The sequence below is a fragment of the Copadichromis virginalis genome, linkage group LG3, assembly GCF_057382275.1.
Source record: "Copadichromis virginalis isolate Kocher_CV1m ecotype Utaka linkage group LG3, C_Virginalis_male_GT1.1, whole genome shotgun sequence".
Lineage (NCBI taxonomy): Eukaryota > Metazoa > Chordata > Actinopteri > Cichliformes > Cichlidae > Copadichromis > Copadichromis virginalis.
The window spans coordinates 62,538,965-62,564,032 of NC_140620.1; the positions used below are offsets into that span (position 1 = coordinate 62,538,965).

At 42.0% G+C, this 25,068-nt stretch overlaps 1 protein-coding gene, 1 long non-coding RNA gene and 1 pseudogene across 4 annotated transcripts in view; 2 read left to right on the forward strand and 1 right to left on the reverse strand.

Annotated features, from left to right (window-relative positions):
* Nucleotides 1-18,208, forward strand: part of LOC146716517 (uncharacterized) — a 43,716-nt gene extending 25,508 nt beyond the window's left edge. The window contains exon 2 of the long non-coding RNA XR_014919227.1: nucleotides 17,600-18,208. This is a non-coding gene — a long non-coding RNA (uncharacterized LOC146716517). The remainder of the gene's footprint in view (nucleotides 1-17,599) is intronic.
* LOC146716519 (protein NLRC3-like) lies at nucleotides 349-14,405 on the forward strand. Of its 2 annotated transcripts, none has more exons than XM_085452572.1 (3): nucleotides 349-575; nucleotides 717-2,487; nucleotides 14,210-14,405. In XM_085452572.1, exons 1-3 carry the CDS (start codon nucleotides 368-370, stop codon nucleotides 14,403-14,405), a joined length of 2,175 nt encoding a protein of 724 aa, XP_085308698.1. In that variant the 5' UTR covers nucleotides 349-367. The 2 variants fall into 2 exon arrangements, with proteins under 2 accessions (XP_085308698.1, XP_085308697.1); XM_085452571.1 differs by lacking the exon at nucleotides 14,210-14,405 and adding an exon at nucleotides 10,840-11,035.
* Nucleotides 18,209-19,506: 1,298 nt separating the features above from the next.
* Nucleotides 19,507-23,592, reverse strand: LOC146716520 (uncharacterized; annotated as a pseudogene). The gene is made up of 3 exons (XR_014918996.1): nucleotides 22,096-23,592; nucleotides 21,755-21,851; nucleotides 19,507-20,454 (listed from the first exon to the last, which is right to left on the reverse strand). The product of XR_014918996.1 is annotated as an uncharacterized LOC146716520 (transcript).
* Nucleotides 23,593-25,068: the final 1,476 nt, after the last annotated feature.

Genomic DNA, 25,068 nt, shown 5'->3' on the forward strand with positions numbered 1-25,068 from the left:
ACTTTGTGGACCAGAGGATTGTCAGTGTGTCCAACATAAATCAGAGTTTGGGCTCCATGATTTCAGTCAGATTGGGGTGACTGTAGCTCAGCAGGGGAGCAGGTCAGCTACTAGTTAGGTTTGTGAATCAAACCCTGGCTGGCAAATGTACTGGGTAACGTACTAAACCCAAGCTGCCCTCTGATGCATCCATCAGAGTGTGAAAGAAAGTATTTAAGCATAGAACAATGTGCTTGGTTGAATGAGGCATGTTGTATAAATGCTTTGTGTGCACAGAGTATCAAAGAGAGCTATATAAGAACCAGTCCATTTACCACTGGGTAATTCATATAGTCTTCTTTTCCAGCGGCTGGAGGACAACATCACCATGTTTGTGAAGAACGAGCTGAAGAAGATCCAGAAGCTTCTGAGTCCAGATCACCCAGAAACTTTAAAGAGCCAGATGGAGGATGAGGAGATGTTTGAAGGAGAGGATGAAGATGAAAGAAAGAGCTGCAGAGAAGCATTTCTGAAGATCACACTCCACTTCTTGAGGAGACTTAAGCAGCATGAGATGGCTGACCATCTGCAGAGCAGTAAGAGAATTTCTCTAAAGACTGAATATTGATCTTTCCTAATAGCTCAAGAAATGGACCAATAGACATTCATCCTTTCAGGGTACTGAAAGGCTATGATATTTATTATATAATATTTGTTTCTGAATTTCTTACCTTCAGAAATATTTGCTCCACTCTGTAAACGAGAACTTAAAGCCCAACTGAAGAAGAAGTTCCAGTGTGTGTTTGAGGGCATCGCTAAAGCAGGAAGCCCAACCCTCCTGAATCAGATCTACACAGAGCTCTACATCACAGAGGGAGGGACTGCAGAGGTCAATGAGGAACATGAGGTCAGACAGATTGAAACAGCATCCAGGAAACCAGACAGACCAGAAACAACAATCAGACAAGAAGACATCTTTAAAGCCTCACCAGGAAGAGACGAACCAATCAGAACAGTGCTGACAAAGGGAGTGGCTGGCATTGGGAAAACAGTCTTAACACAGAAATACAGCCTGGACTGGGCTGAAGACAAAGCCAACCAGGACATCCAGTTCATATTTCCATTCACTTTCAGAGAGCTGAATGTGCTGAAAGAGGAAAAGTTCAGCTTGGTGGAACTTGTTCATCACTTCTTTAATCAAACTAACGAATCAGGAATCTGCAGGCTTGAAGACTTCCAGGTTGTGTTCATACTTGATGGTCTGGATGAGTGTCGACTTAATTTGGACTTCAACAAAACTAAAATCCTGACTGAAACAAGAAAGTCCACCTCATTGGATGAGCTGCTGACAAACCTCATCAGAGGGAACCTGCTCCCTTCTGCTCGCCTTTGGATAACAACACGACCTGCAGCAGCCAATCAGATCCCTCCTCAGTGTGTCGACATGGTGACAGAGGTCAGAGGGTTCACTGACCCACAGAAGGAGGAGTACTTCAGGAAGAGATTCAGAGATGAGGAGCAGGCCAGCAGGATCATCTCCCACATCAAGAAAGCTCGAAGCCTCCACATCATGTGTCACATCCCAGTCTTCTGCTGGATCACTGCTACAGTTCTGGAGGATGTGCTGAAAACCAGAGAGGGAGGAGAGCTGCCCAAGACCCTGACTGAGATGTACATCCACTTCCTGGTGGTTCAGGCCAAAGTGAAGAGGATCAAATATGATGGAGGAGCTGAGACAGATCCACACTGGAGTCCAGAGAGCAGGAAGATGATTGAGTCACTGGGAAAACTGGCTTTTGATCAGCTGCAGAAAGGAAACCTGATCTTCTATGAACCAGACCTGACAGAGTGTGGCATCGATATCAGAGCAGCCTCAGTGTACTCAGGAGTGTTCACACAGATCTTTAAAGAGGAGAAACAACTGTACCAGAACAAGGTGTTCTGCTTTGTTCATCTCAGTGTTCAGGAGTTTCTGGCTGCTCTTCATGTCCACCTGACCTTCATCAACTCTGGACTCAATCTGCTGGAAGAGCAACAAACAAGCTCTCAGACAGAGAAATACTTCTACCAGTGTGCTGTGGACAAGGCCTTACAGAGCCCCAATGGACACCTGGACTTGTTCCTTCGTTTTCTCTTGGGTCTGAAGACTAATCAAACTCGTTTGCAAGGCCTCATGACACAAACAGGAAGTAGCTCAAAGAGCAATCAAGAAGCAGTTCAGTACATCAAGAAGAAGCTCAGTGAGAATCTGTCTGCAGAGAAAAGCATCAATCTGTTTCACTGTCTGAATGAACTGAATGATCGTTCTCTACTGGAGGAGATCCAACAGTCCCTGAGTTCAGGACGTCTCTCCACAGATAAATTGTCTCCTGCTCAGTGGTCAGCTCTGGTCTTCATCTTACTGTCATCAGAAAAAGATCTGGACGTGTTTGACCTGAAGAAATACTCTGCTTCAGAGGAGGCTCTTCTGAGGCTGCTGCCAGTGGTCAAAGTCTCTAAAAAAGCTCTGTAAGTTATAAAGTTTTTATTATTTAATTTGGTTGGTATGTTATGGAAAACACACTGCATCAACTTCTGTTTTGTTTTTGTCAAAATCACTGTAATATAATCACTGTACCTTTATATACACGTGACTTGTATTAATGCTGCTGCCCTCTTGTGGCTAAAGTGTAATTATGTTCTTGTTATTAGGGAGGATTTGAGAGTAACATGCCAAGTGAGTCAGCACCTTCGCTTTAGCTTAAAAATCCAAATTCTTATGTCATCAGTTATAGTTGCATGTATTCATTATCATAACTTAACCTTTAATATTGATGTCTTAAATTTATTTTGAGTAAACTAATGTTAAGGTTCAAATATTGGGGAAGGAGAGTACAAACAACCATGGTCCAGAACTTGGTCAAACAATTGATTTTAATGAAATACACGCGTGGGAAGACCAGCTCCGTTCGCAGACCGGGCTGATCTCCGACTTAATCAAAGCATAAACAGATATTTTATACCATCAGGGCTTGAATTTAATGACGCCCTCTCATACGTCACAAACAGAATATATGCATATGTCAAATCAAAACCACAATGACTTTTAACACAGTTTAAAAGAACATTATCTCCTATCTTCATGGCAGGTACTTCCTGTCACTGCCGGATGCTCGCTTATCATCTTGACACATCAGCAGCAGTTCTGCGACAAACTGCTCTTTTGCAACCCCGAGCAAAACATGATTAAACTTCCACCTATAAATGATTCTCTTTAACTAAGTGTGTGCCTCGTCCTTAAAGGCTCCTCAAAATAACCTGCACTTAGACTCTGCTTTCGGTTTCAGTTCTGCAAAAGACACACTCTTCAAACCTGCAACTTCCTGTCAGCCTGCAACTTAGTCTTTCTGAAAGACACACACTGTTTAAACATCTGAATGCAATATCAATTCTGTAGATTATATTATTAATGCAATGGTAATGATGATGATTATTAACAATAGCAGCAAAATATCTCTCCAATCTCAATACTCCCTCTCTCGACCTCTGGAACACCAGAGGTCACAATACATTGTGTTGGGTCACTCCTCGGCCCACTCAGCTGCTTCCATGTCCATCCATGGCATCATGGACATCGGGGTCACCACTCCCGCTCTGACCCTCTCTAGCCGTCCTCTGGCTCAGCAAATCAGACAACCTCATGTCATCTAAGTGGTCCAGTAATAAACACCAGCTCCCCCTCGAGAACACTCCATGCGTAAGATTAGGTTTTTTCTGCGTCCCTCTCTTGTGGTCCATCATGCCTCGGGCCTCCAGGATCCTCACCCCCCTGTGGTCGCCGAGATCTTCTGTAAAGCAAACAAAACACCTTTTCCTGCACCTCCCTAACTTATCATCTTTGGGACTCTTTAATCAAAAGCCTGATCCTAATTATCTTCTTGACTTATTGACTTGTATTTATATATATTCTTCAACGTTACTCATCATTTTAAAACTCTTAAAACGCTGCTTTCACGTCCCTGCATGCGTTTCCTGTCGCTTGCCTTATCTAATCATCAACATCCTGTACACAGAAGTCTCGCTGCTGCAAGGCCTCCACTCTGACCTAGAATCTCCTTTCACAAGAAAATCATTATAAGCGCCTATTCTACTAAAAGATCCAAAAAAAAAAACCCACTTTAATCAATTAAGTTTAAGCATATAAGCAATTACTCCTGCATACATTTTATCATAGCTAAACGCTGCCTTGAAACAACTCCTGTGTGTTAACACCAGTGTTGGTCAAGTTACTTGAAAAAAGTAATCAGTAACTAATTACTGATTACTTCCCCAAAAAAGTAATCCCGTTACTTTACTGATTACTTATTTTCAAAAGTAATTAATTACTTAGTTACTTAGTTACTTTTTAAAAACACGATTTACAACCTGAAGAGGTGATAAAGCGATAGATCTTTCAGCCCAATTCTACTTTTTCTGCATAATCCATCATACAAAATGTAATCAAATGGAAAAGTCTCTTTTTTTAAACTTGTTTTATCAGTTTTAATCTTTTAATTTTATGCATCAAGCAAAAATTTAATTATATGCAACATTCTCTGACTTGAATAAATTAGTTTAACATTGAAACCTATTTTCTGCACATTCCAGCACATAAAATGAAATATTTTTTGTGTTTATACTCAGTCTTTCAAATAGATGCAAGTAAAACACAGCAGAAAATAAATAAACTCAAAGACTCAGCGGTCCTGTTGCTCTATTTTCACCTGTAAAGCAGGACTGGGGGTAGGCGGAGGTTTACCCTGGTGCAGGTGTGCCGCGGTCAGTTGAAGAATCCGCGAGTTTCTCTGTGAATTTCCCATTACGTCGTTGCGCACTCGGTGCTTGCTTGGAAGTTTAGGGGGTTTTTTTCGCTGTAAAAGGTTTTCTTCCCACGCACAACGGACACTAATGTTTCTGTCACTTTTTATGGAATCAAACTCAAAATAAGGTCAGTACTTCCACGCTTTAAACGCTGCACGCTCATACTCTCTCCCACAATCGATTTATGATCCATTGTTGATCTGCACACAGCTGTTGTCACTAACGGCGCACTCGCTTAGGTCACTGTCGTGAGACATTCTCGCAAAAAAATCTCGGTTTTAGTAACGCAGTAACGCAGCGTTCCTACGGGAAAGTAACGGTAATCTAATTACCGATTTTGCAATAGTAATCCCTTACTTTACTTGTTACTTGAAAAAAGTAATCAGATTACAGTGACGCGTTACAAGTGACGCGTTACTGCCCATCTCTGGTTAACACTAACTTCATTTTAAAACTCACATTTCCTATGTTATAGCCTGTTTTTGGTACAGCCTTTTTATTTCATCTTGCTCCTTTGATGTAACAATACCTTCTCATTCTACTTTATCAGACTTAACCAAAATATATGCTTTCCTTCCTTTGGTCCTTCTCTAAAGCAAGAAACTCCTATTCAGTTCCTCTTTTCTGTCACTTGTTACAGGGCCAGCTCAAGTTCAGTTAAACGCTAAATTAATTTGAGGCCTTTTGCCTGGAATCAATACTGTCATGTGTGTTTATGGACTCTATATGTCTGTAAGCGTGTGCAATCCTTCAATAACTCATATCATCCTCACAGTAGATTGGCTAATCATAGCGCTAGCCAAAGGCTCGTGACCCACAAGAGACGAATTGAGCCACAACTCCCTTAAAGGCACAAAATGCAATATGTATAAAAAGTCATTTCTACGTATAAGCTCTCCCCTTTATCCTAAAAATAAATCTATGTAATATCTGTATGTGTGTCTTCTATTCATTAATGTAATTGTCAGTTATTTTCTCTCTTTATTTTACCTTCTTTTTGTTTACCTCTTTGTTTGTGACGTGGACATCCCTAAACCATCCTGAGTTCCGGCTTCAATTTCAACCCAATTGTACCCTCTATTCTCGCAGTCGAACTCGTCTGGGCTTCACCTTCCCACTGGCCCCTGTGCCCTTCTCTTAGTGTCCTTTGTTGTCTTGTGATCCCCAGCAAACACAGTCTGTTTCTTCTCTGTTTCTTCTCCGTTGCTCTTTTCAGTATTTTCCTTTTAGATTAAATCCCAGCCTGGCAAAATATCCCATTCAGTGTCTTTAAACAGTTATGTCACACTGTTCTTACCAGCCTGCAGTTCACCGTGCATTTTCCATCACGTGCTTTTCTTCCATGCTGCTGCTGGTATCGTCAGTGTAGTTTCAGTTGCACTGTCTTTTGCCTGCTGTTAATTCTTGAAGTCCACGATGTTCTGTCGGTCTTCATCAGGAGATTAACTGTCCTATGAGCTTCTTCTCAGGATCGGGACAAGTGGGAGGTCAAGCTGTAAAATTTTAAGCCAAAATCTGGCCTGTTTTCCTCCCAATTCTGTTAATCAATGGTTTTGTACTCAAGATTCTAGGTTGAAAGAAGTCCACCTGTATTGACACACTAAAGCATACAATTAATATCCTTTTCATTTCTTTTCTTAAAACCTCCATTTGCTTCATCTGCCTGGAGTTTAACTCGTATGTTTCTCTCTCTGTGTGCTCACTTGTCACAGTCAGTTCCTTTTATGGGCATGCAAAGTTCCTGTCACACACACCATTTCCTGTCAACCTTGCAGCTGCTCAGAACCATATTTTCTGTTTCTATCTCTCCTGTTTTGTTTTTTTTACAGGCTAATAAAACTCTTGTTTTACTAAGTCTTGATCTAAAACAATTCACCCTTATTTCACGCACACACTTCTAAATATACTAAATTCTTTGCGTTTGTCAGATCGTCTCACACACACACCGCCTTTTCTCTCACACTTCCACTTCTGCACTCACTCTACTATCAACTTTCATAGTGTTATTATTATTTATTATTTTGTACAAATCACACCCAATCACTCAAAACCTGCTACTCACAGCATTCACACACTTAAACTGTGACAAGAGTTGAGGAATATACTCACAACACGCTTTCCTAAGAGTATTTCAGACATGCCTTTCATAATCAGAAAGAGCAAGTCAAAGAAAACAATTGAAACCTCTATTAATTCTCACAGCACACACATAGAATAGAAAAAATAAAACACACCAGCATTTATTGCTGATGAGAGGTTACTCCTAAAAGTAATATGTTAGTCTTAAATATATACAGTGCACTCACTATATTTATATATCAAAACTCAGTCAATTACTATACATCCACTACGGCAACTCAAAACTTTATTTATAGCCCTCTAATGAACATAAATGGCGTCTTAAACACACACTCAACAATGTTTGCAGCAGTATTTGTAAAACCAACTGTGGGTTAAACAGTTCACTGCTGACTAATTTGCATTTTCACACTCACACACACACAGTCTAAAAATAGCTCCAGCACTGCCTCAGACTCCTTTCACACAGAGATCTCTTATTTTATATTACAAAGACGTCTTATATTTACAACCACTGTCACATCTGTCAGCTTTAGCGCCTAAACAATTTCGACAAATTTAAGTTAACGGTCCAACCGATAAAGTCCAACTTTTTTGTGATCAATTAACCAGTATCTGTCCAACAGTTTCTGGCCTCATCTCTAAAATCCCTAACTCAATTTAAAAGCGTCAACCAACCCAAACTTTGCCTGAAGCTCTATTTTTGGCATTTCACAGCCAAGGCTTACCCCGAAGTTTTAAGTTAAAGTTACACGCCCGAAGTCCAACTTCTGCTGGCCAAAAAAGCGCAGACTACCGTTCCAAACGGTAAGGAGACTCTAACTCCTAGTTATTCTGGAGTGCCCCAAGCTCCACAGTGACCAACTGACTATCCCTCTTCGAGGACAATGCCTAAGCGTCCTTGGCATTGGCAAGCGTTACCTCTGAGCACTGCGCTTCCTATCAGTCCAACTGACGTTCTTGAATAATTTATAATACTTTGGAACAACAGTAAAACAGCCAAAAAAGTGTAAGACTGAAGCAGGTCCAACCTTATAACCAATACGGGCTCCACCCCAAACAATAACCAAATTCCCTAATATACTAAAATCACTCAGCAGTCCAACTGCTTTCCACGGTCCAACCGTATTAAATCCTTTAGCGGTCCAACCGCATTCAATCATTTTTAGCAGTCCAACTGCATTAAATCCTCAGTACTGTCATGAGATTCTCATCAAAATCAAAGCAGACATTCCCCAGTAATTTCAGTGAGTAGACTTTAATTTGTAATGTCCAATTTGGCACACTTTGGAAATAATTCAACAGGTAGTGCCTTACCTTTGGATAAGCGGCTTAGAACAACAATGAGAAAAAGAGAGCTGATTATTAGCTCATCAAAACACAAAACAAAATCACAATGAATTATCGGTTAATTTCATTTAAAATAATTCATTAAGTATTTATGTACAATTCAAATTAGTTAATTACATATTTTGTTGGTTTGTTTTCTATTTTAATTATTTTACTGACACATTTAATGAATTATTTAATGATGTATTTATTTAATTCACGTTGCTACTCCTGGCCCTGCATCGCTGTTCATAAATACATTTTATTTGTCAGCTTCACCCATCAAAGTCAGGGGGCGGGGTTAATGCTGATCAAGTCAACACCATTGCTTTGGTCTGGTGGGCGTTCTTTTAGTGGGCTTTTCTCAATACTAAGTAGGCCTACACACCAGGGTTTGGACATGTGTGGACCCAAACTATACTTTTACCCTTTTTTGTGTGTCACCAAATACACTTTAATATTTTCTAGACAAGAATGTAGTGGCGTAATCTTTAACCTCTTTTGGCTCCAAACAGAAGTGACAGACTTGAGCAGGGTTCATTTAAAGGCTGACAGAAGTGGAGTGGTGACGGGGAGATGTTTGACAGGACAGTGTTTCAGCCTCCACAGGTTCATGTTGTGCTCCATCAGTCAGTGAAGATGAAGTCAGTGCTGATGAGGCTGTAGAGTGTGTGAGGGATGTGAATGAGGATGATGAAGATCTGATGATAGCAGATAAAAACAGGCTGCAGAGACTTTGAGCCATACAGGGCACACAGTGTGTGTACAGAACAGCTGAAATCATTATGGAGGCCTCACTGGAATATGGAAGCATCACAGTACAGCTTCAGTGAAGCTTTAAAGTCTCTGATATGAGATGAGAAATGAAGCAGCCAGAGCTTTTTCATGAGTGGAAACCCACTGTGACTGTGAGCTGCTGCTACAGCCTCCAGATTAGCCAGCAGCTCATCCTGCTCAACATGGACCTGTGGTCAGAGTGTGTGCTGGATAATCCGGCCCAGGATGAGGCCAAACTGACATGGGATGAAATGTCTGTCACATAATTGAGCTTAGTGTAGTTTCATTTCTGCACAATTTAAAAACAACCAAAACTTTGTTCTGTCTTTTCTATGTTATACTGTAGACTTTCTTTGATACTGTGTCCAAAAGGAGCAGCTTTTACTTTGAAGGGGAGCCGTCTCTGTTTCCTCTTCAGGTTGGATGATGGAAGCAAATTAGTAGCTGTGTCCCAAAACGTCGGGTGCATCCTCCAGAGGCTGCATTTGAAGGCCGATTACATCACAGCCAGGCAATGAAGGCTGTCCGTATTTGTCGACTCCTTCAAATGTGCCCGACAAATGCGTCCTTCATTTCCCCGAATTTGAAGGATTCGTCGGGTGTGTCCTTCGTGGCCCACCATATCCCAGAATTCATATCCCAGCCAAATTTCAGCTGCCAACAATGGCGGCAGCTACTAAGTTTTCAAATTACTCTTATTAATCTTTCTGGGTCACAAAATAAACTTTTAACATATTTTCAGGCGAGAAAGTAGCTGTGTAAACTTCAAATATCTGCTTGGTTTATCAAGACATCACATATTTGCAAAAGTGTGCCGACGTTTTCGGAGACGTCTGTTACCCACCCGCTCGCTAGCAAGCCGGGGGGTTCAATGGTCACTCCAGCCGGCGAGAGCAGCGGACGCCCGGCTTCATCGTTTTCAGACCCCGCTCTTTCGCTACTCAGGTTAAACATGATATATAAGTCACTCGGATAACTTAAAAATGTAATTGTTTGCCTTTTTTCTGTGTTTTATTTGTTCCGGAGTAAATCGGTTTGGCTGAGATCAAAGTTCCTCCGGGATTTTCACACAGCTGAATAAACGTTAAACAGGAAACTGATTAAACAGAAGTGTGAGACGGTCGAGAATTTACGCCAGTGTCCTGTTATATTTTAGATAGCAAGGAGCAGACGGCCGAGTTTATTAAACTCCACCAACACAGCGGTGACGCAAATCTGAAGGCTAGACCGTCCCATTTCACAGCCTCGCACTTCCAGCCTTTTCGGTCTTTGAAGGACCCGGCCCACGTAGGCCGCGAATACCGGGTCCTCCGAAGGATGCAGCCGACGTTTTGGGACAAAGCTAGTGTGTGATGTTCTTTCAGTGTTGCACTTTGTAGACGCTCCCTGAGCACTGGTCTCACAGCCAGCTGCACATAGAGACCAGTGTTGTTAGTCCAGGTCAGAAGATGACTTGTTGGAATGAAAATGAGCTTGTAGTTTGTCTGCTTTAATAATGTGACTGGAAAAAGGTGTTGGACTTCAAATATGTCCATTTCTTTCACACTTCACCTTTAAAAGTGAAGCCTTGTGGTTCCTGGAAGGAAAAACACGACTTTTTCAAGTCTTTGTCCTGTTTTTATGATAAATGTACGACTTTAATGTGAAACATTCAGAGTTTTTTCTCTTGTTGTGTTTGTTTGAAGCTGCTTCCTGTTGGCTTCAGCTGTTTGGAGTTTCCATTTTCTAAACTTCTACATTCTGAACCTTCTTCAGCTCTGAACAGATGATGAAACACTGAATGATTTCAAGCTCACACTTTGTCTAATAAACTTACATCTTTCATTCTTTATACAGATTGTGGAACTGTGGTTTGTCAGAGATCAGCTGTGATTATCTGGCAGTAGCACTGAAGTCCAACCCCTCCCATCTGAGACAGCTGAACCTGAGCTGGAACAACAAGCTGCAGGATTCAGGAGTGAAGCATCTGTGTGGTTTCCTGGAGAGTCCAGGATGTGGACTTGAAACTCTGAGGTCAGTCAGCATGTTTTAGTTGTGCTGAGATGAATATGATGTGAAAGTTGTGCTGACACTAAACTGCAGACATCAGGCTGATATTATACTGATCCACACTGAGGATCTTCATGGTAAAGTCTGTTTTCTTCTTCTCTGGTTTAGTCCATTGACTGCAGCAGAACAATGTTCACATTTCAAACAGTGAGACTCAACGTATGGCCCGCGGCCCACACGTGGCCTGCCCACCTTTCCTGATTCAGAGAGAGGGGACCCTGATTAACTGTGTAGTGTTCTTCCTCACAGTTCTAAGTATCAGACACAACAATGAATAATCCACAGCTGACTGTCTTTAGCAGGTCAAAGGTCACGGCACACAGCAGACAGTGGGAAATATTATAATTCTGATCATTTATCAGCACATATCCATATGTATAAAAACAAAGCTGACACTGTGAGACTTGATCAGAGGTGTGATCATCACAGTAGAGGCCTTTGTGTCAAAGTCACTGAGGATCAAACAGAAACACATGAAGCAGATTTTCCTGTTCTGGCTTTTTATAGCAGATAACCTTCAAAATATTCTGCAGTCCATCAAAAACTGAAGCAAACCATGAATCAACATGTGAACATGAGCTGATGCTGCTGAAGTGAAGCAAAGTTACAGAGGTTTGATTACAGACACAGCTGAGAGTTTGTAATCTGTCATCATTTTAAAAGGTTTACATTTCTTCAGTATATCCACATTTGCAGCTGGTACCTCAACCTCCACTTGTCCAACACAACTGCTGTCCACTGCCTCCATGACATTGTGATTTTGCTGTTGGTCTTCTGTCAGATCTTCATCAATCACTTCTGCACGGGGCACACCTTCAGACTCTGCAGCTGCATAACGAAAGCCTGTAAGATAAAATTAGACATAAGGTAAATGTACACCAATATTCCAATGACAGGTGTGTGATTCATCTGGAAGTTATGTGCGGATTAGTGTACAGTGATAGCAATTTAGTATGTTTTTAGAGGGGGGGGGGGTTGTTTACCTCCGATGGGTGCTCTTTTTCGCTTCCGTTGCGTACGCCTTGAGTGCCGGTCCGAGTCTGATACAGGTATGTCGTCATGCCCCATGTGCAGTGTTGGTGCCCAGTCTGGATTTGTTACATCCATTTCATATGCTGGTTTGCCTGCAATAATGCCAAATCATAAGCTACTCAGTCGACATGATGTGGTTCTGCAGCATCACACATTAGCATGTTTTATCTCATTATCTATGACCTCAGCACGTTGAAAATCACACTAAAAGCCTTTCAAGAGTGATATGAATTAATTTAGAACTCACCGGAAAGAAAATGCCGTGAGCAAACCAACAAAAAGCTGGGGATTGCAGAGAACTCGATATCCCCTCGTCTCACCGCTGCAATCCAAGCCTGACGTCTTTGTTTAGTAATATCGGATACATGGGATCCCTCACGTTGCCTCCAGGACGGAAAACGATGAAAAGAGAGCCCGTTATCCAGCTTCTTGCCTTCACGATCGTGTGATCTAACGTTGCAACCGACAACACAACACGTACGATCCATAGCTGAAATGGTATCCTTTGGCTGGCCTACTGTCATGGCGGAAGGGGGCATGGCCCATCTCCCGTGACATCACGCTCCAAAGCCCTATAGGTGGGAAAATGTACCATGTCGACCAATCAAAAATGATATGGAAACATGACATTTGGTTGTTTAGCAAAAGGGGGAAGTTTTAGGAGTGACCGGCAAGAGAGAGCGAGTGAGCGAAAGAGAGAGAGAGTTTTGATACGTGAGAGATTTGTGACGTTTACCGTGTTTGGTCTCAAGTTAGTTTGTTGTCTTGTGTATTTAGTGTGTAGCTGTTGTTTTGTTTTGTGTGTCAGTTCTACTAGTGATCGTCACAGTTGCTGCCTTAAAGCCAACAAAGGCAGATTGCAGTGTAAACGCTGAGTGACACACCTGCTGTCAGACCTGCAGGTTTATCCCTGTGCTGTTCTCATATGTGTTAGAGTGACACAAACTATTGTTTGACACCTGATTGTTCTGTAAATAGTTTGAAATGATTATATGAAAAACGTCTGGGCCTTGGCTGCATTTTTTGGTAAATAGTACCATATAACTTTGTTGTTTGCAAAACGTGTGCGTATTTTTAAAAGTGTACAATCTCTATTTGCATTTCAAGTTATGAAGATGATTCGTTAAACATGTGTGTGGTTTTTACAGTCAAAATATCACTTTCTACGTGTATTTTAAATTTTGTCTGAATTTAGATAAATTGTGCTGATACAGTTGGTCAAAATGAGAAAATAACAGATTGGCAAGATAAACTGTTTTTAAAGGTAAAATATAGAGGCCACATCAAAAGTAGTCAAGAAGGGTTAAAGGCTAAAAGCAAAGTTGTCACCAAGTACTGTTTATATTTGTGTGTATTGCTGCAGCTTTTTTGAGTATTCATTTGGTGCCTTTGTGTGAAATAATGGTATTGTGAGTGATCCATATAGTCACAAAGAATAGCCACTTGTTTCTGTGCTACCAAAGTTCCCCGGCTTTCATTCAAAATGTGTTTATCGTCAGCACCTGCACATTAAACTACTTAAACATTATAAATGTCTTCAAGCTCACACTGAGGCCTGTGGGGTACTATCAGCCACTGAGACAGTACACACATTTATATGTGTTTGTATATGAATATTTCATACTTTAAGACTGCCTGTTTATTTAAGGGAGATGAACAAAATACATTGGAATTGTACAAAATAATATCATGGATGATAAATTAAATAGATTTTAAGTAGATGCTTGTGCATTCTTAAAGTCTTATATGTTGAACTGAACTATGTGATCTGTTCAAAGCCTTAATCTTAATTTGAAGTGAAATGTGCATTTTGAGTTTATACACTATGTATATAAGGCGACCGTTTCCTTTTGCAGTATTTTTGTGTGGTGTACTTTTCTATGTCTTAACAAAAGGGGAACAAAGGTGTTTAAGTTCACCTAGGATGATGTGTTTTAATTTCCACATGGTCTTGCTTGAATTTGACCCTGACAAAGGCGTATGAACTCTGTCAGCTGTTTGGAGTTTCCATTTTCTAAACTTCTACATTCTGAACCTTCTTCAGCTCTGAACAGATGATGAAACACTGAATGATTTCAAGCTCACACTTTGTCTAATAAACTTACATCTTTCATTCTTTATACAGATTGATGGGCTGTGGTTTGTCAGAGATCAGCTGTGATTATCTGGCAGCAGCACTGAAGTCCAACCCCTCCCATCTGAGACAGCTGCACCTGAGCTCCAACAACAAGCTGCAGGATTCAGGAGTGAAGCATCTGTGTGGTTTCCTGGAGAGTCCAGGATGTGGACTTGAAACTCTGAGGTCAGTCAGCATGTTTTAGTTGTGCTGAGATGAATATGATGTGAAAGTTGTGCTGACACTAAACTGCAGACATCAGGCTGATATTATACTGATCCACACTGAGGATCTTCATGGTAAAGTCTGTTTTCTTCTTCTCTGGTTTAGTCCATTGACTGCAGCAGAACAATGTTCACATTTCAAACCTTCAAAGAAGAAGAAAAATCCTCCACTGGATAATTCACTGTGAAACTCTCCAACTCTTCATTCCACCTTAAAGTCTGTCTGACACTGAAATCCAAAGCAAAATGTGCATTTGCTTTACAGACAGCAGTCCAACACAAACATACACACATCATCCAAAACACAGTCCAACATCCAAATCTCCTCCACTGCCAGCATGAATGATGGGAAAGAGAAGGAGGAACACTCTGACATTCAGGGTTAGAATGAGTTTCATGAAGCAGACTGTGAAGATCAAAGCTGCATTAGAAAGCTTACATGAATGAATGAGTGGACAGAAGTGGACAGAGATCATCTGAAGCACTTCAAAGGCTTTAAATCAGCACATTTCTCTTTATTCTTTATCAACTCTGTTAGTTTCTCTCAGTTTTCTGTGGAATGAAGCTAACAGCAGGCTAATAAGATGCTGACCAATAGGTTTCTATTAAAGGTTGTAATTTGTATATGAAAAAGTGCTTTGGCTCAGCAGGGATCAGCTTACAGGTAGAATACAGCTGCTGGATGGGATTAGCATGTCATAGCTATCTACCAAACTGCTAACTGGGGGATTTCAGGCCATCTATGGATCATTTTTGCTAACTGTTTATTCAGCTTAGGCTCACAGGGCTGCAGCCTGTGCCCTAGCTGTCATAGGGCAAGAGGCGTGGTCCACCTGCACAGGTGAGCAGTCCATCACAGGGCCAACAGAGAGAGACAGAGAAGCACTCTCTCACATCCACACCTACAGCCAATTTAGAAGCACCAATGAACCTAAGCAGCATTTCATTGGACTGTGGGAGAACATCCAACCTCCACAGAAAGGCCAACAAGCTTCAACCTACAACCTTCTTGCTTTAAGGCACTAGTGCGAACCACTTTTCCCCATTTCAGCCCAAATCCTGCATCTTCCTGTTTCTGACTCCAGGCCAGCTCCACTAACACTTTCTCATCAGACACTGCCACCTAGTGGAGGAAGTCTTAGTTCCATTTGAAGCTTCAGATTACAGTTAGTTCCTTTACAAAGAGGTGGAGGTGGTGGGGCCACAGCACCATCATCACTGAGTGCCATAGGACACTTAACCTTTGTTTCCATATGCTGGGAAGTTCCTGTTGTTCCAAGGAGGACTGGAAAATGTGTGAAGATCTCCCAGTCAGTTCCTCACAGCACACTTCAATCATTTCCCTCCCACAGCATCAGGACCAGGGCTTTTTCTCTCTTTGGTCCCACTAAGAGATTTCCACACAAACACCTCATCAGTGGGACTCTCAGAGCTACCAGCCCTTTGCTACAATCACAAAGCTCTTCATTGAAATCAATGATATCAAAGCTGGAATCAAATGAGTCCAAGTCTTCTGCTGATTCAGCATCACATTCATCTTTGCTCCTTGTTCTGCATCCCCACCATGGACTTCATTCCTTTCCAAGCCAGCCTTGAGTGTCCTTTATTCAGCTCATCCTCTGCTTTACTTTTACACCTGATTTTAGCTGCTTTATCTCTCTTTCAACAAGTTTCTGTGCCTCAATCTTTTTCTTCTCTCCCTCATAACAAGACAGCTTCTTCTGCCTGAGAACATGTTGGAGTGATTTACTAATCCAGGGCTGCTTATTGGGGAAAATACTTCCTGTTTCCAAAGTAATCCCCATTTTTCCCAGAAAGAAATGCAAGTAGAAATCGATGATCTAAGTGAGAACATGAGCCTTTAAAAAGTCAAAGCAGTCAAAGCAGTCCCTCAGTCCCAGTATAGAGTCTTTGGTCCAGACTGGAACAACTGTGTGCCCAGTTTGAGCTCTCTTCAGTGCTGTGACCTGACAGACCCAGAGGGGCCATCACATCACATTTAGAAGCTCCCCTAATGGAGCCACAACACATGTCCAACACTTAGTCTGTCTTGTTGGACCAACTGGAAGAAATGATTCAAGGACTTAGTCACAGAACAGAGATTCAAATCTCCAAAATCCAACTGGCTGCATCAGGACATATAGTCTGAAACTCTGCACAGTTTCCTGTTTGAAGCTGCTTCCTGTTGGCTTCAGCTGTTTGGAGTTTCCATTTTCTAAACTTCTACATTCTGAACCTTCTTCAGCTCTGAACAGATGATGAAACACTGAATGATTTCAAGCTCACACTTTGTCTAATAAACTTACATCTTTCATTCTTTATACAGATTGGAGAGCTGTGGTTTGTCAAAGATCAGCTGTGATTATCTGGCAGCAGCACTGAAGTCCAACCCCTCCCATCTGAGAGAGCTGGACCTGTGGGGAAACAACCTGAAGTATCCAGATGTGAAGCAGCTGTCTGATCTTCAGCAGAGTCCAGACTACAGACTGGAGACTCTGGGGTCAGTAGAGTGATGGAGTGAGTGGGTGGTGCTGTCAGCAGTATTGTACTAAACACAGTCAGTATGAAACAAAGATCCAGTGTTTCCTGTAAAGCTGCAGCTTCTCAGTGAAGCTGTGAGAGGAGAATGGTGACAGGCTTCAGGATTGGACACAAACACTTCCTGTTTCTGACCTTTATGGTCACCATGGTAACGGCTGACACGCTCTGATCAAACGCTGTCAACAGCCAATCAGCTCTCTGAACAAAGCAGCACGCAGACCAATGACTGCATTCATTTCCAAGTTTAAAGCAGTGAAGAACACAGTCTGTAGGTGAGGAAGAATTTAGTGAGAGCAGATGTTTGGATGGAATTCCTCCAGTTAACAGCTGGAACCGTCCATCTGGATTGTTGGGCTTGTTGTTGGGGTTCCTACAGAGCTCAGAGTGGACACACCAAGGTTCTTCTAATGAATGAAAGTCCAAACTCAAACTAGGAGGGAAAAACATTTTCAGCAACTTCAATAAAAATCCAAAGATTAGAAAAAGTGAAGCAACAATGAGTCCTAGTACAGTCCCAGCACTGAAGTCCCTGCTGCTCTTTATACTGGATGTGCTGCATCACTGACTGACAGCTGATGAAGAGTCTCTGGAAACACTCGTTTATCTCCTCTGCTCTTCCTTCTTCTCTCTGCAGGTGGAGCTGGTGATGGTAAACAGGACGGTGTGTGTGCTGAGAGAGGAGGAGCTGTGTCCTGATGATCCAGAGAGGTTGAAGCAGCAGCAGCTTGTGTGTAGAGACGCTCTGACTGGGCCATGTTACTGGGAGGTGGAGAGGAGAGCTTCATCCAGCAGTGACTGACAGAGGAATGAGAAGAAGTGCAGATGACTGTCAGTGCTGCAGAGTGAACTGCTCTGAGAACAGCTCCACTGTCAGACACAATGTAGAGTCCAGCATCATCCCTGTGTGTCCCTCTGGATCTGACAGAGGATCATCAGTGTATCTGGACTGCTCTGCTGCTGCTCTGTCCTTCTACAGTCTCTGCACAGTCTCTGTCTGACTCTGGCTTCAGACCCTCCTGGATCAAACTCACCTGGAAAGACTTTCAAACATCACTCAATAGATTTGAATACAGAATATATTTGATATATACTGTAGATGTACTGTAGAGTTGCAGTTTGTCACTTGTAAATACAGTCTGTGAGCAGCTGTGAGCTGAAAGATCTTTCTAGAAACAGGAAATGTTTTCACTCTTCTGTTGCTTTTTCATATATTTCCACAACATTAATATTGATCCCACCTGTCTCACCTGTTTCATGCTTTTATACATAATAACAGGACACGTGTGATCTGAGCGCTGCTGTGGTTGCTGTGCTGCACGTCTTCATTTAGATAACAGAGACATCTAGTGGTTCAGAGGGAGAACTGCAGGAGGTGGAGCTGTGTTTTAGCATGGAAAACTTTTTATCTTTTAGGCGCAGATACAAATATGACAAGTATCAGTGTGAGATACAAAAGGTCACATCAGTCAGCAGAGGGAACAGTGATCACACAGCAATGTAAGAATAGAAACATAACAGTGAATCTGGACATGTATACAGATGGAAGCAAACAAACAGGATGTAACACTACATTAAAGCCACAAATGGGAAGAAAACAAACACAAAGGAAAATATATTTGATCTCAGGAATCCAAATCAGATGCTTTAGAGCAGGGGTCGGCAACCCTGGGCACGCGTGTCACAGCTGCCACGTGAAGGGTTAACTGATGGCACGACCATAGCTGGACTGGCCATCGGGCATACTGATGGTGATTTTTCGTTTTTAATGGGCTGATGATGTTTTTTTATTTTTTTGTAACGGTATAAACAATGAAAGATGGCGGATTGGCCGGATGCTGGTCGATGTGTAAAAATAAGTCAGTTGTTTGGTGGTGGCTATGGCGGAGCTTCCACAGAGGCAGCAGGTGGATGAGGGAAAGGGGAGGCAGGAGGAGCAGAGACCTGAGGCGGCCGCCGGTCCGAGTGTCAGGTGAACTGAACTTCAGGTAAGAAGTTATGACCTGCAGTCTGTCTGGGTCAGATATAAACCAAGTTTAGGTGCAGTTTATTTTCCTTGTGCTGACTTTTTACAGTCAGTTATACACTCTAAGAACTAAAACTGATAATTACTTAAATATTTTGGTGCAACACTTTTACACTCAAAAATAATGAGTAAATGCAAAAACAATCACATCTCTTAAATACACCTTATTAATTGAGTAAATCCAACTAAAATGGAATAAGTTGTTATGAACAATTAAAGATGTTACAGTAACATACAAAATTGAGTAAATACAATTGAAAATCTAAGTTAAAACAACAGTAACCAAAAGTTCAAACTACATAAAATATTAATTAGGAAATGCTGAAAAGCTTGGCACATTTAACCTACACCATTACAATTATTTGTTTTTAAATAATGGTGCAATTTACTTAATATTTTTAAGTTAATTTAAGCAAAAACGTTAATTACAATTAAGTGTTTATTTTATTTATACACACACACACACACACACACACACACACACACACACACACACAGGAAAAAAAGAACCACGTCAATTCAACATTGTTCACAATGATTTATTTTAAACAGCTTTTTTGTGAATCACACATTTAGCAGATTCCTTCTCTGAACACAGTGAGCTGAAATCTGTTCTACATTCAGTGGATAAAACTTGGATAAAATTTCAGTCACAACAGCCTTATATAATAAAATTGCATCCAAATTGGCATGCTTGATAAAACTCTGTAAAACTGGCATATTGATGCTAACAACAAGAAAAATGTACCTGCCATACAAAGAATAAAAGTGACTCAAGTGAACGCAGTGCTTTACCTTTTCAGAAAAGGTCAAATGACAAAAATAAAATTAAGATCCCAAAAAGATATAAATCCTGAAAAAAAAAAAACCATTTGCACTGTGACATAGTTTTTGAACATCTTATTTTGATTCCAAAAAATTGGGAAGATTATAACTAAAGAGTGACCAAAAAACATCCATAATGATACTCTACCATTTACACCTTAATGTGAATCTGGAAAGTTAATACAAAAACACAGTTTATGGTACAAACATTATTTATGAACAGGAATGTCAAAACAATGTAATGTCGCAACTGAACCTTTTGATGAGCATTACATGTCACTTAACAAGTCTAACACTTTAAGAACAGCCCTGTGAAATTTTGTCTACAATGAACAGAGGTCATTTTTCAGTCTTTGAACCTTGACAGAAAGGTTTCCTGGATCCAGCTCCATGAACACTTTTCGAAATGCTTCAAATGTGCATTTGAAATTCTTGGGGTATTTCAGATCCAGAGCATAGCACAGTCCCAAAAGATAGCAACAGGCTTTGCTCAGATTCCCAAGTTTGCCCAGAACAGTAACGCCTTCAATAACAATACCCACATCAGTAGGTTCGCCTGACCTGTCTTGATTCTGCAGCAGGTAAATCTTCATCACCTCCTCAGCCAAAGCCTCTTCAACAAAGACAGCATCAGCACCATCCTTTAAAAAGAGAAACAACTGTTTTAAGCTCACATATTTCCAAACATTGAAACAAAAAGTTTCATTTGTATGACATCACCGGTACTCATAATATGTAGACACTGTGCTCCAAAATCTTATAGCAATAGCAAATGCAAACGCTATTCTTTTGTATGCTTTGAAGTGTTTTTTTTTTCTTTAGAACAGTATCTTAAAACTTTTCTATGATCTCACAAGCTAAAATAAACTACCGTAATTGTCGGGCTATAAGCCGCTACTTTTTGCACCAGCTTTGAACCCTGCGGCTTTTAGTCAGGTGCGGCTTTTCTCTGGATTGTCCATGATTTTTGTCATATCGTAAGATTTGTTTTGTTTGTTCCGCTGTTGCCTGGCGGAAGGGCATGTGATCAGACACACAGTATCGGGGTTCAAGAGTGGTATGTTGGTCACATGTCCATCCGCCAGGCAACACAGTGCCGTACAAGTAGCGCGAAAAACAAACTTCAAAGTAGCGCTACGCGTTCAGCGGGAGGCGTGGATGACGAGCGGTGATAAACTTGCGAAAAGCAAGTTATGCTCAATTCCACCGGTGGATTCTGACAGCGTGGAAAAGTGTGAAAACATCCACGATCACCAACGGATTTGAAGGGCTGGACTGTTGCATGATGGAGAGGACACCGCCACGGCCCTTCTGAGGGTGTTCGACTCTGACACTGACAATGAGGATTTCTTTGGTTTTGAAAGTGACAACGAAGGAGAGAAGCGGAGAGTGGATGACGAAGCCACCCTGAGCCTGTTCGTTTCCGACACTGGAGAAGAGGACTTTGGTGGTTTCAGTGCGCAGGAAGAAGAGAAAGATGGTGAATGACTGACTTTTCTTCTTGTTAAAGCCGTGTCGCTGCACCTGAGCCTAAAAGGTAGTCTGAATCTATTTTTCTGGTGTGCTGCAGGTTATTGTTATGTACTACATTTGTTACTCATTTATGAAGCACAGTACATGTGTCCTACTTGTAATTACCGCTACTTGTACATATACCTAAAAAGTTATGCAAATATGTACCCATAACTTGTTTTTCAAGATATTAATAAAAGGGGTGTGTCTCCAAACAGCCATCTCTTTCCTGACAATTCCCTTTGTGCATATTCTCTTACATATGATAAGTCAACATTGAAACACCTGCGGCTTTTGGTCAGGTGCGGCTAATGTATGTACAAACCAGGATTTTCCCCTGATTTTAGCTTGTGCGGCTAATATTCAGGTGCGCTTTGTAGTCCGGGAAATGCGGTACTAATATTCCTAAAACAGATTTATTGCACCAACCTCAAAGGTTTTGATTAAGGCACTTGGATCCTCTCCCAGATGGTCAATGAAACATCTGATGATGACTTCTCGTTTTTTCCTCGATGGAATTTCCACTCTGTAAAACAGGAAGTCTCAACTGAGGCAAAATTTGCACATTTAAAACATGACTTACCATTTCTAGCTTAAACATAACTATTTTTTTTCTGTTGTTGACCTGTTTTCACACCCACCATCAAGGTAAGAACACCTGTGGAGCTAAAATATTGAACAGAAACCTAAGAAAAGCCGTTTTTAGTGGAAGGGCCTCTTCAATGCTGTGTTGGAACGTTTTTGTGGTTAGAAAATGCAATCTTCCTTACCTGAAGCAGAAGGTTTAACTGTGCCCTGTGGCGTTGTCCAGCAGCACCTTTCTTGGCTTGAAACAAGGACAGGAGTTTGGATGAATACAAGTCCAACGATGACATGAACTTTGGTTCAAGGTTCAGGGTCGTGATCCTATGAAACGCTGCACTGACCTGGATGGGAGAGGACAAAAAATCTGAAGGCCAAAATTCTGATTCAATCAAAAAAAAATAAATAAAAAAATAAAAATCTACCATTTTTTGCAACCTGGACCTTATTTTCTAACATGCAAAAGATTAATTTACACATCCAGACATAAATCCATATAAGTGGAGTTGTTCAGTATGCAGACTAAACCCTCAACATAAAGTATTATCTTCCACTAAGCTTCTAAATTTTATGTTATGAATTGCTTGCACTATTTCCCTGTGAGATTGTATAATCTTAGAGGGAAGAGGCGGAGCCAGGTTGCCCTCTGAACCATCGTCTGCCAGGCAGCGATGCGAGAGGAACACACCGCTGAAGTGGCGCACATATTCAGAATCGTGTCAGCGGCTTTACAGAGAAAGCCTTTCAGCTCCTCTGGCAGCTCTGCTTCCTCCACCTTCCTGGAGATGACAAACGCTAGCAAATCAGTGTTGTTAGTCAATGCAGCTGACTGAACAGTGCATTGATGTGCGCGATCAGTGAACCTTGCTATCAGCTGGTCAAGTTTGGCGGGATGGGCCGGTCGCTGTCCAACGACCTTGGTCATTTTGGTGCCGAAAACTGAAGCGAGGCTCGGCTCCAGAGGGGGAACAGGCGGAAAACTCCGGTCTGTGAAGCCCTCTGTGAAGCCCTAGGTAGAGACCGGCGCTCTAATCTTCGCTGGCTCTGCTGCTGCCTCAGAGAGGTTGGTCATCATCCCTGGGAACTGAGGCCAGATGGGATCTGGGCAACGAGAGTGAGTGGAGCCATACCTTCCCGCCAGATCATGGCCTGTATTTATATAGCGCTTTACTAGTCCCTAAGGACCCCAAAGCGCTTTACATATCCAGTCATCCACCCATTCACACACACATTCACACACTGGTGATGGCAAGCTACATTGTAGCCACAGCCACCCTGGGGCGCACTGACAGAGGCGAGGCTGCCGGACACTGGCGCCACCGGGCCCTCTGACCACCACCAGTAGGCAACGGGTGAAGTGTCTTGCCCAAGGACACAACGACCGAGACTGTCCAAGCCGGGGCTCGAACCGGCAACCTTCCGATTACAAGGCGAACTCCCAACTCTTGAGCCACGATCATCAGATGGGGGTGGAGCAGGCTGAGGGACGGGAAGTTCCTTCTCACCAGCTGCCTCCTGGATGATGCCAGGCAGATCCAGGAGCAGCGCACCAACAACTGGGAGCGGCGTCCTTGCCGACATGTGAAGGCCAGGGGTGGATGAGCGTCGGCTCATCCACCCTTCTGTCACCAGGCTGCCCAGCTGGGAGGCAGTGGAGCTGCCACCACTGCCGTTTTCCTCACGGTGGGTGGAATCATCCAATTCCGGCCCACCATCGAAGAACTCGATGGCTTCTTCCAGCGAGTGCCTCTTAGTGGGAACGCCTCCTCAGCATCAGCCTTGAAAAAGGCTGACCTCCGCTGCTTTTCCTCTGGCGGGAGGAGCTAACAGGAGCAGCAATAGGATTAAGGTGTGAGGGCAAGGTCCGCATGGTGAGGACCGAGGCAGCCCACGCAGACGGCATGTCGGTCATACAACATGATGTAGCCGGTCTGGCAGGATGGACACAGACGGATGGTCTCGCTGGACATCTTCTGGCTGGCTGAAGAAAAACGGTAGAGCCGATTTCCTGGTCTCACCGTAACTTATACTAGACCAGGGTGAGGCCCACACAGCAGGTGGGCGTGGACTAAAATACTTCAGTGCTGCGCGCACAAGGGGAATACCCACTTAAAGGGCTGCGCCTATACTCATGGTGACACTGGATGACAGGCCATGAACTCATCAATATATTTACCGAACTGAAAAATTCTCAAAATTTAGATTTGGCATTTGTATGACTAAAATAACCCACCACAAAACCAGTATAAATATTTAGGTGGTATCACCATCCACTACTCAGCTTGTATAAAACAATATCATATCCTTCCAAAATTTAACACATCAAGTCCTCTGAGTAAAATTACGTGCTTTACTTTGTAGTTGATGCAGATTTTTTTCCTGGTGGTGAAGATGGTGCTGAAAAAATACAAATCAAAACTTTATCATTACAAAACATGTCACTGAGTAATCTGCCATAACACCAATCTCTTATAAGAAAGTTTAGCTTGGATTGAAATAAACATTTATGTAAATTGGGAGTAACTAGGCAAGGCAAGGCAAATTTATTTGTATAGCACAATTCAACAACAAGGTGATTCAAAGTGCTTTACAGAGAAACAAAAACAAATAAAAAGCATGATTTAAAATTGATTAAAGCAAGCAAACAAACTAACTAACAAACAAAACAGTATATAAAATCAAAACATAAAATCACAACAGTAGATAAAATCAGTAGTTAAATGTAAGTTTTGAAATTTAAGCTTAAAAGTGTGGATTTGGTGCTTTATTCAAATGCAGCAGAGAATAGGTGAGTCTTCAACCTGGATTTAAATAAACTGAGTGTTTCTGGAACTATACTATACTAACTATATACTAACTATACTGGAAATGATGGTACTTTTGGCTTGACCAAAAGGACCAAAGCTTTTTTTTTTCATTATTTTCTGGGATCTGAAAGGAAGTAGGGCCCCCAGTCTAAATTTACTTAAGGCCCCATAGTACTTTGGACCGGCCCTGGATGAGGTAATCTGCTGACCCGGGCGGTCCTGTCAGCGTTCTCTCAAAAACTGGCCCTGTTCGGGACAAAGCTGAAAGCAGCGTCTTATATGCTCTGAAAGACCCCACATAGAACAAGAAAGCTAAGCAGCATGGTTGCTGCTATGAACTGTTCCGCGGGCAGG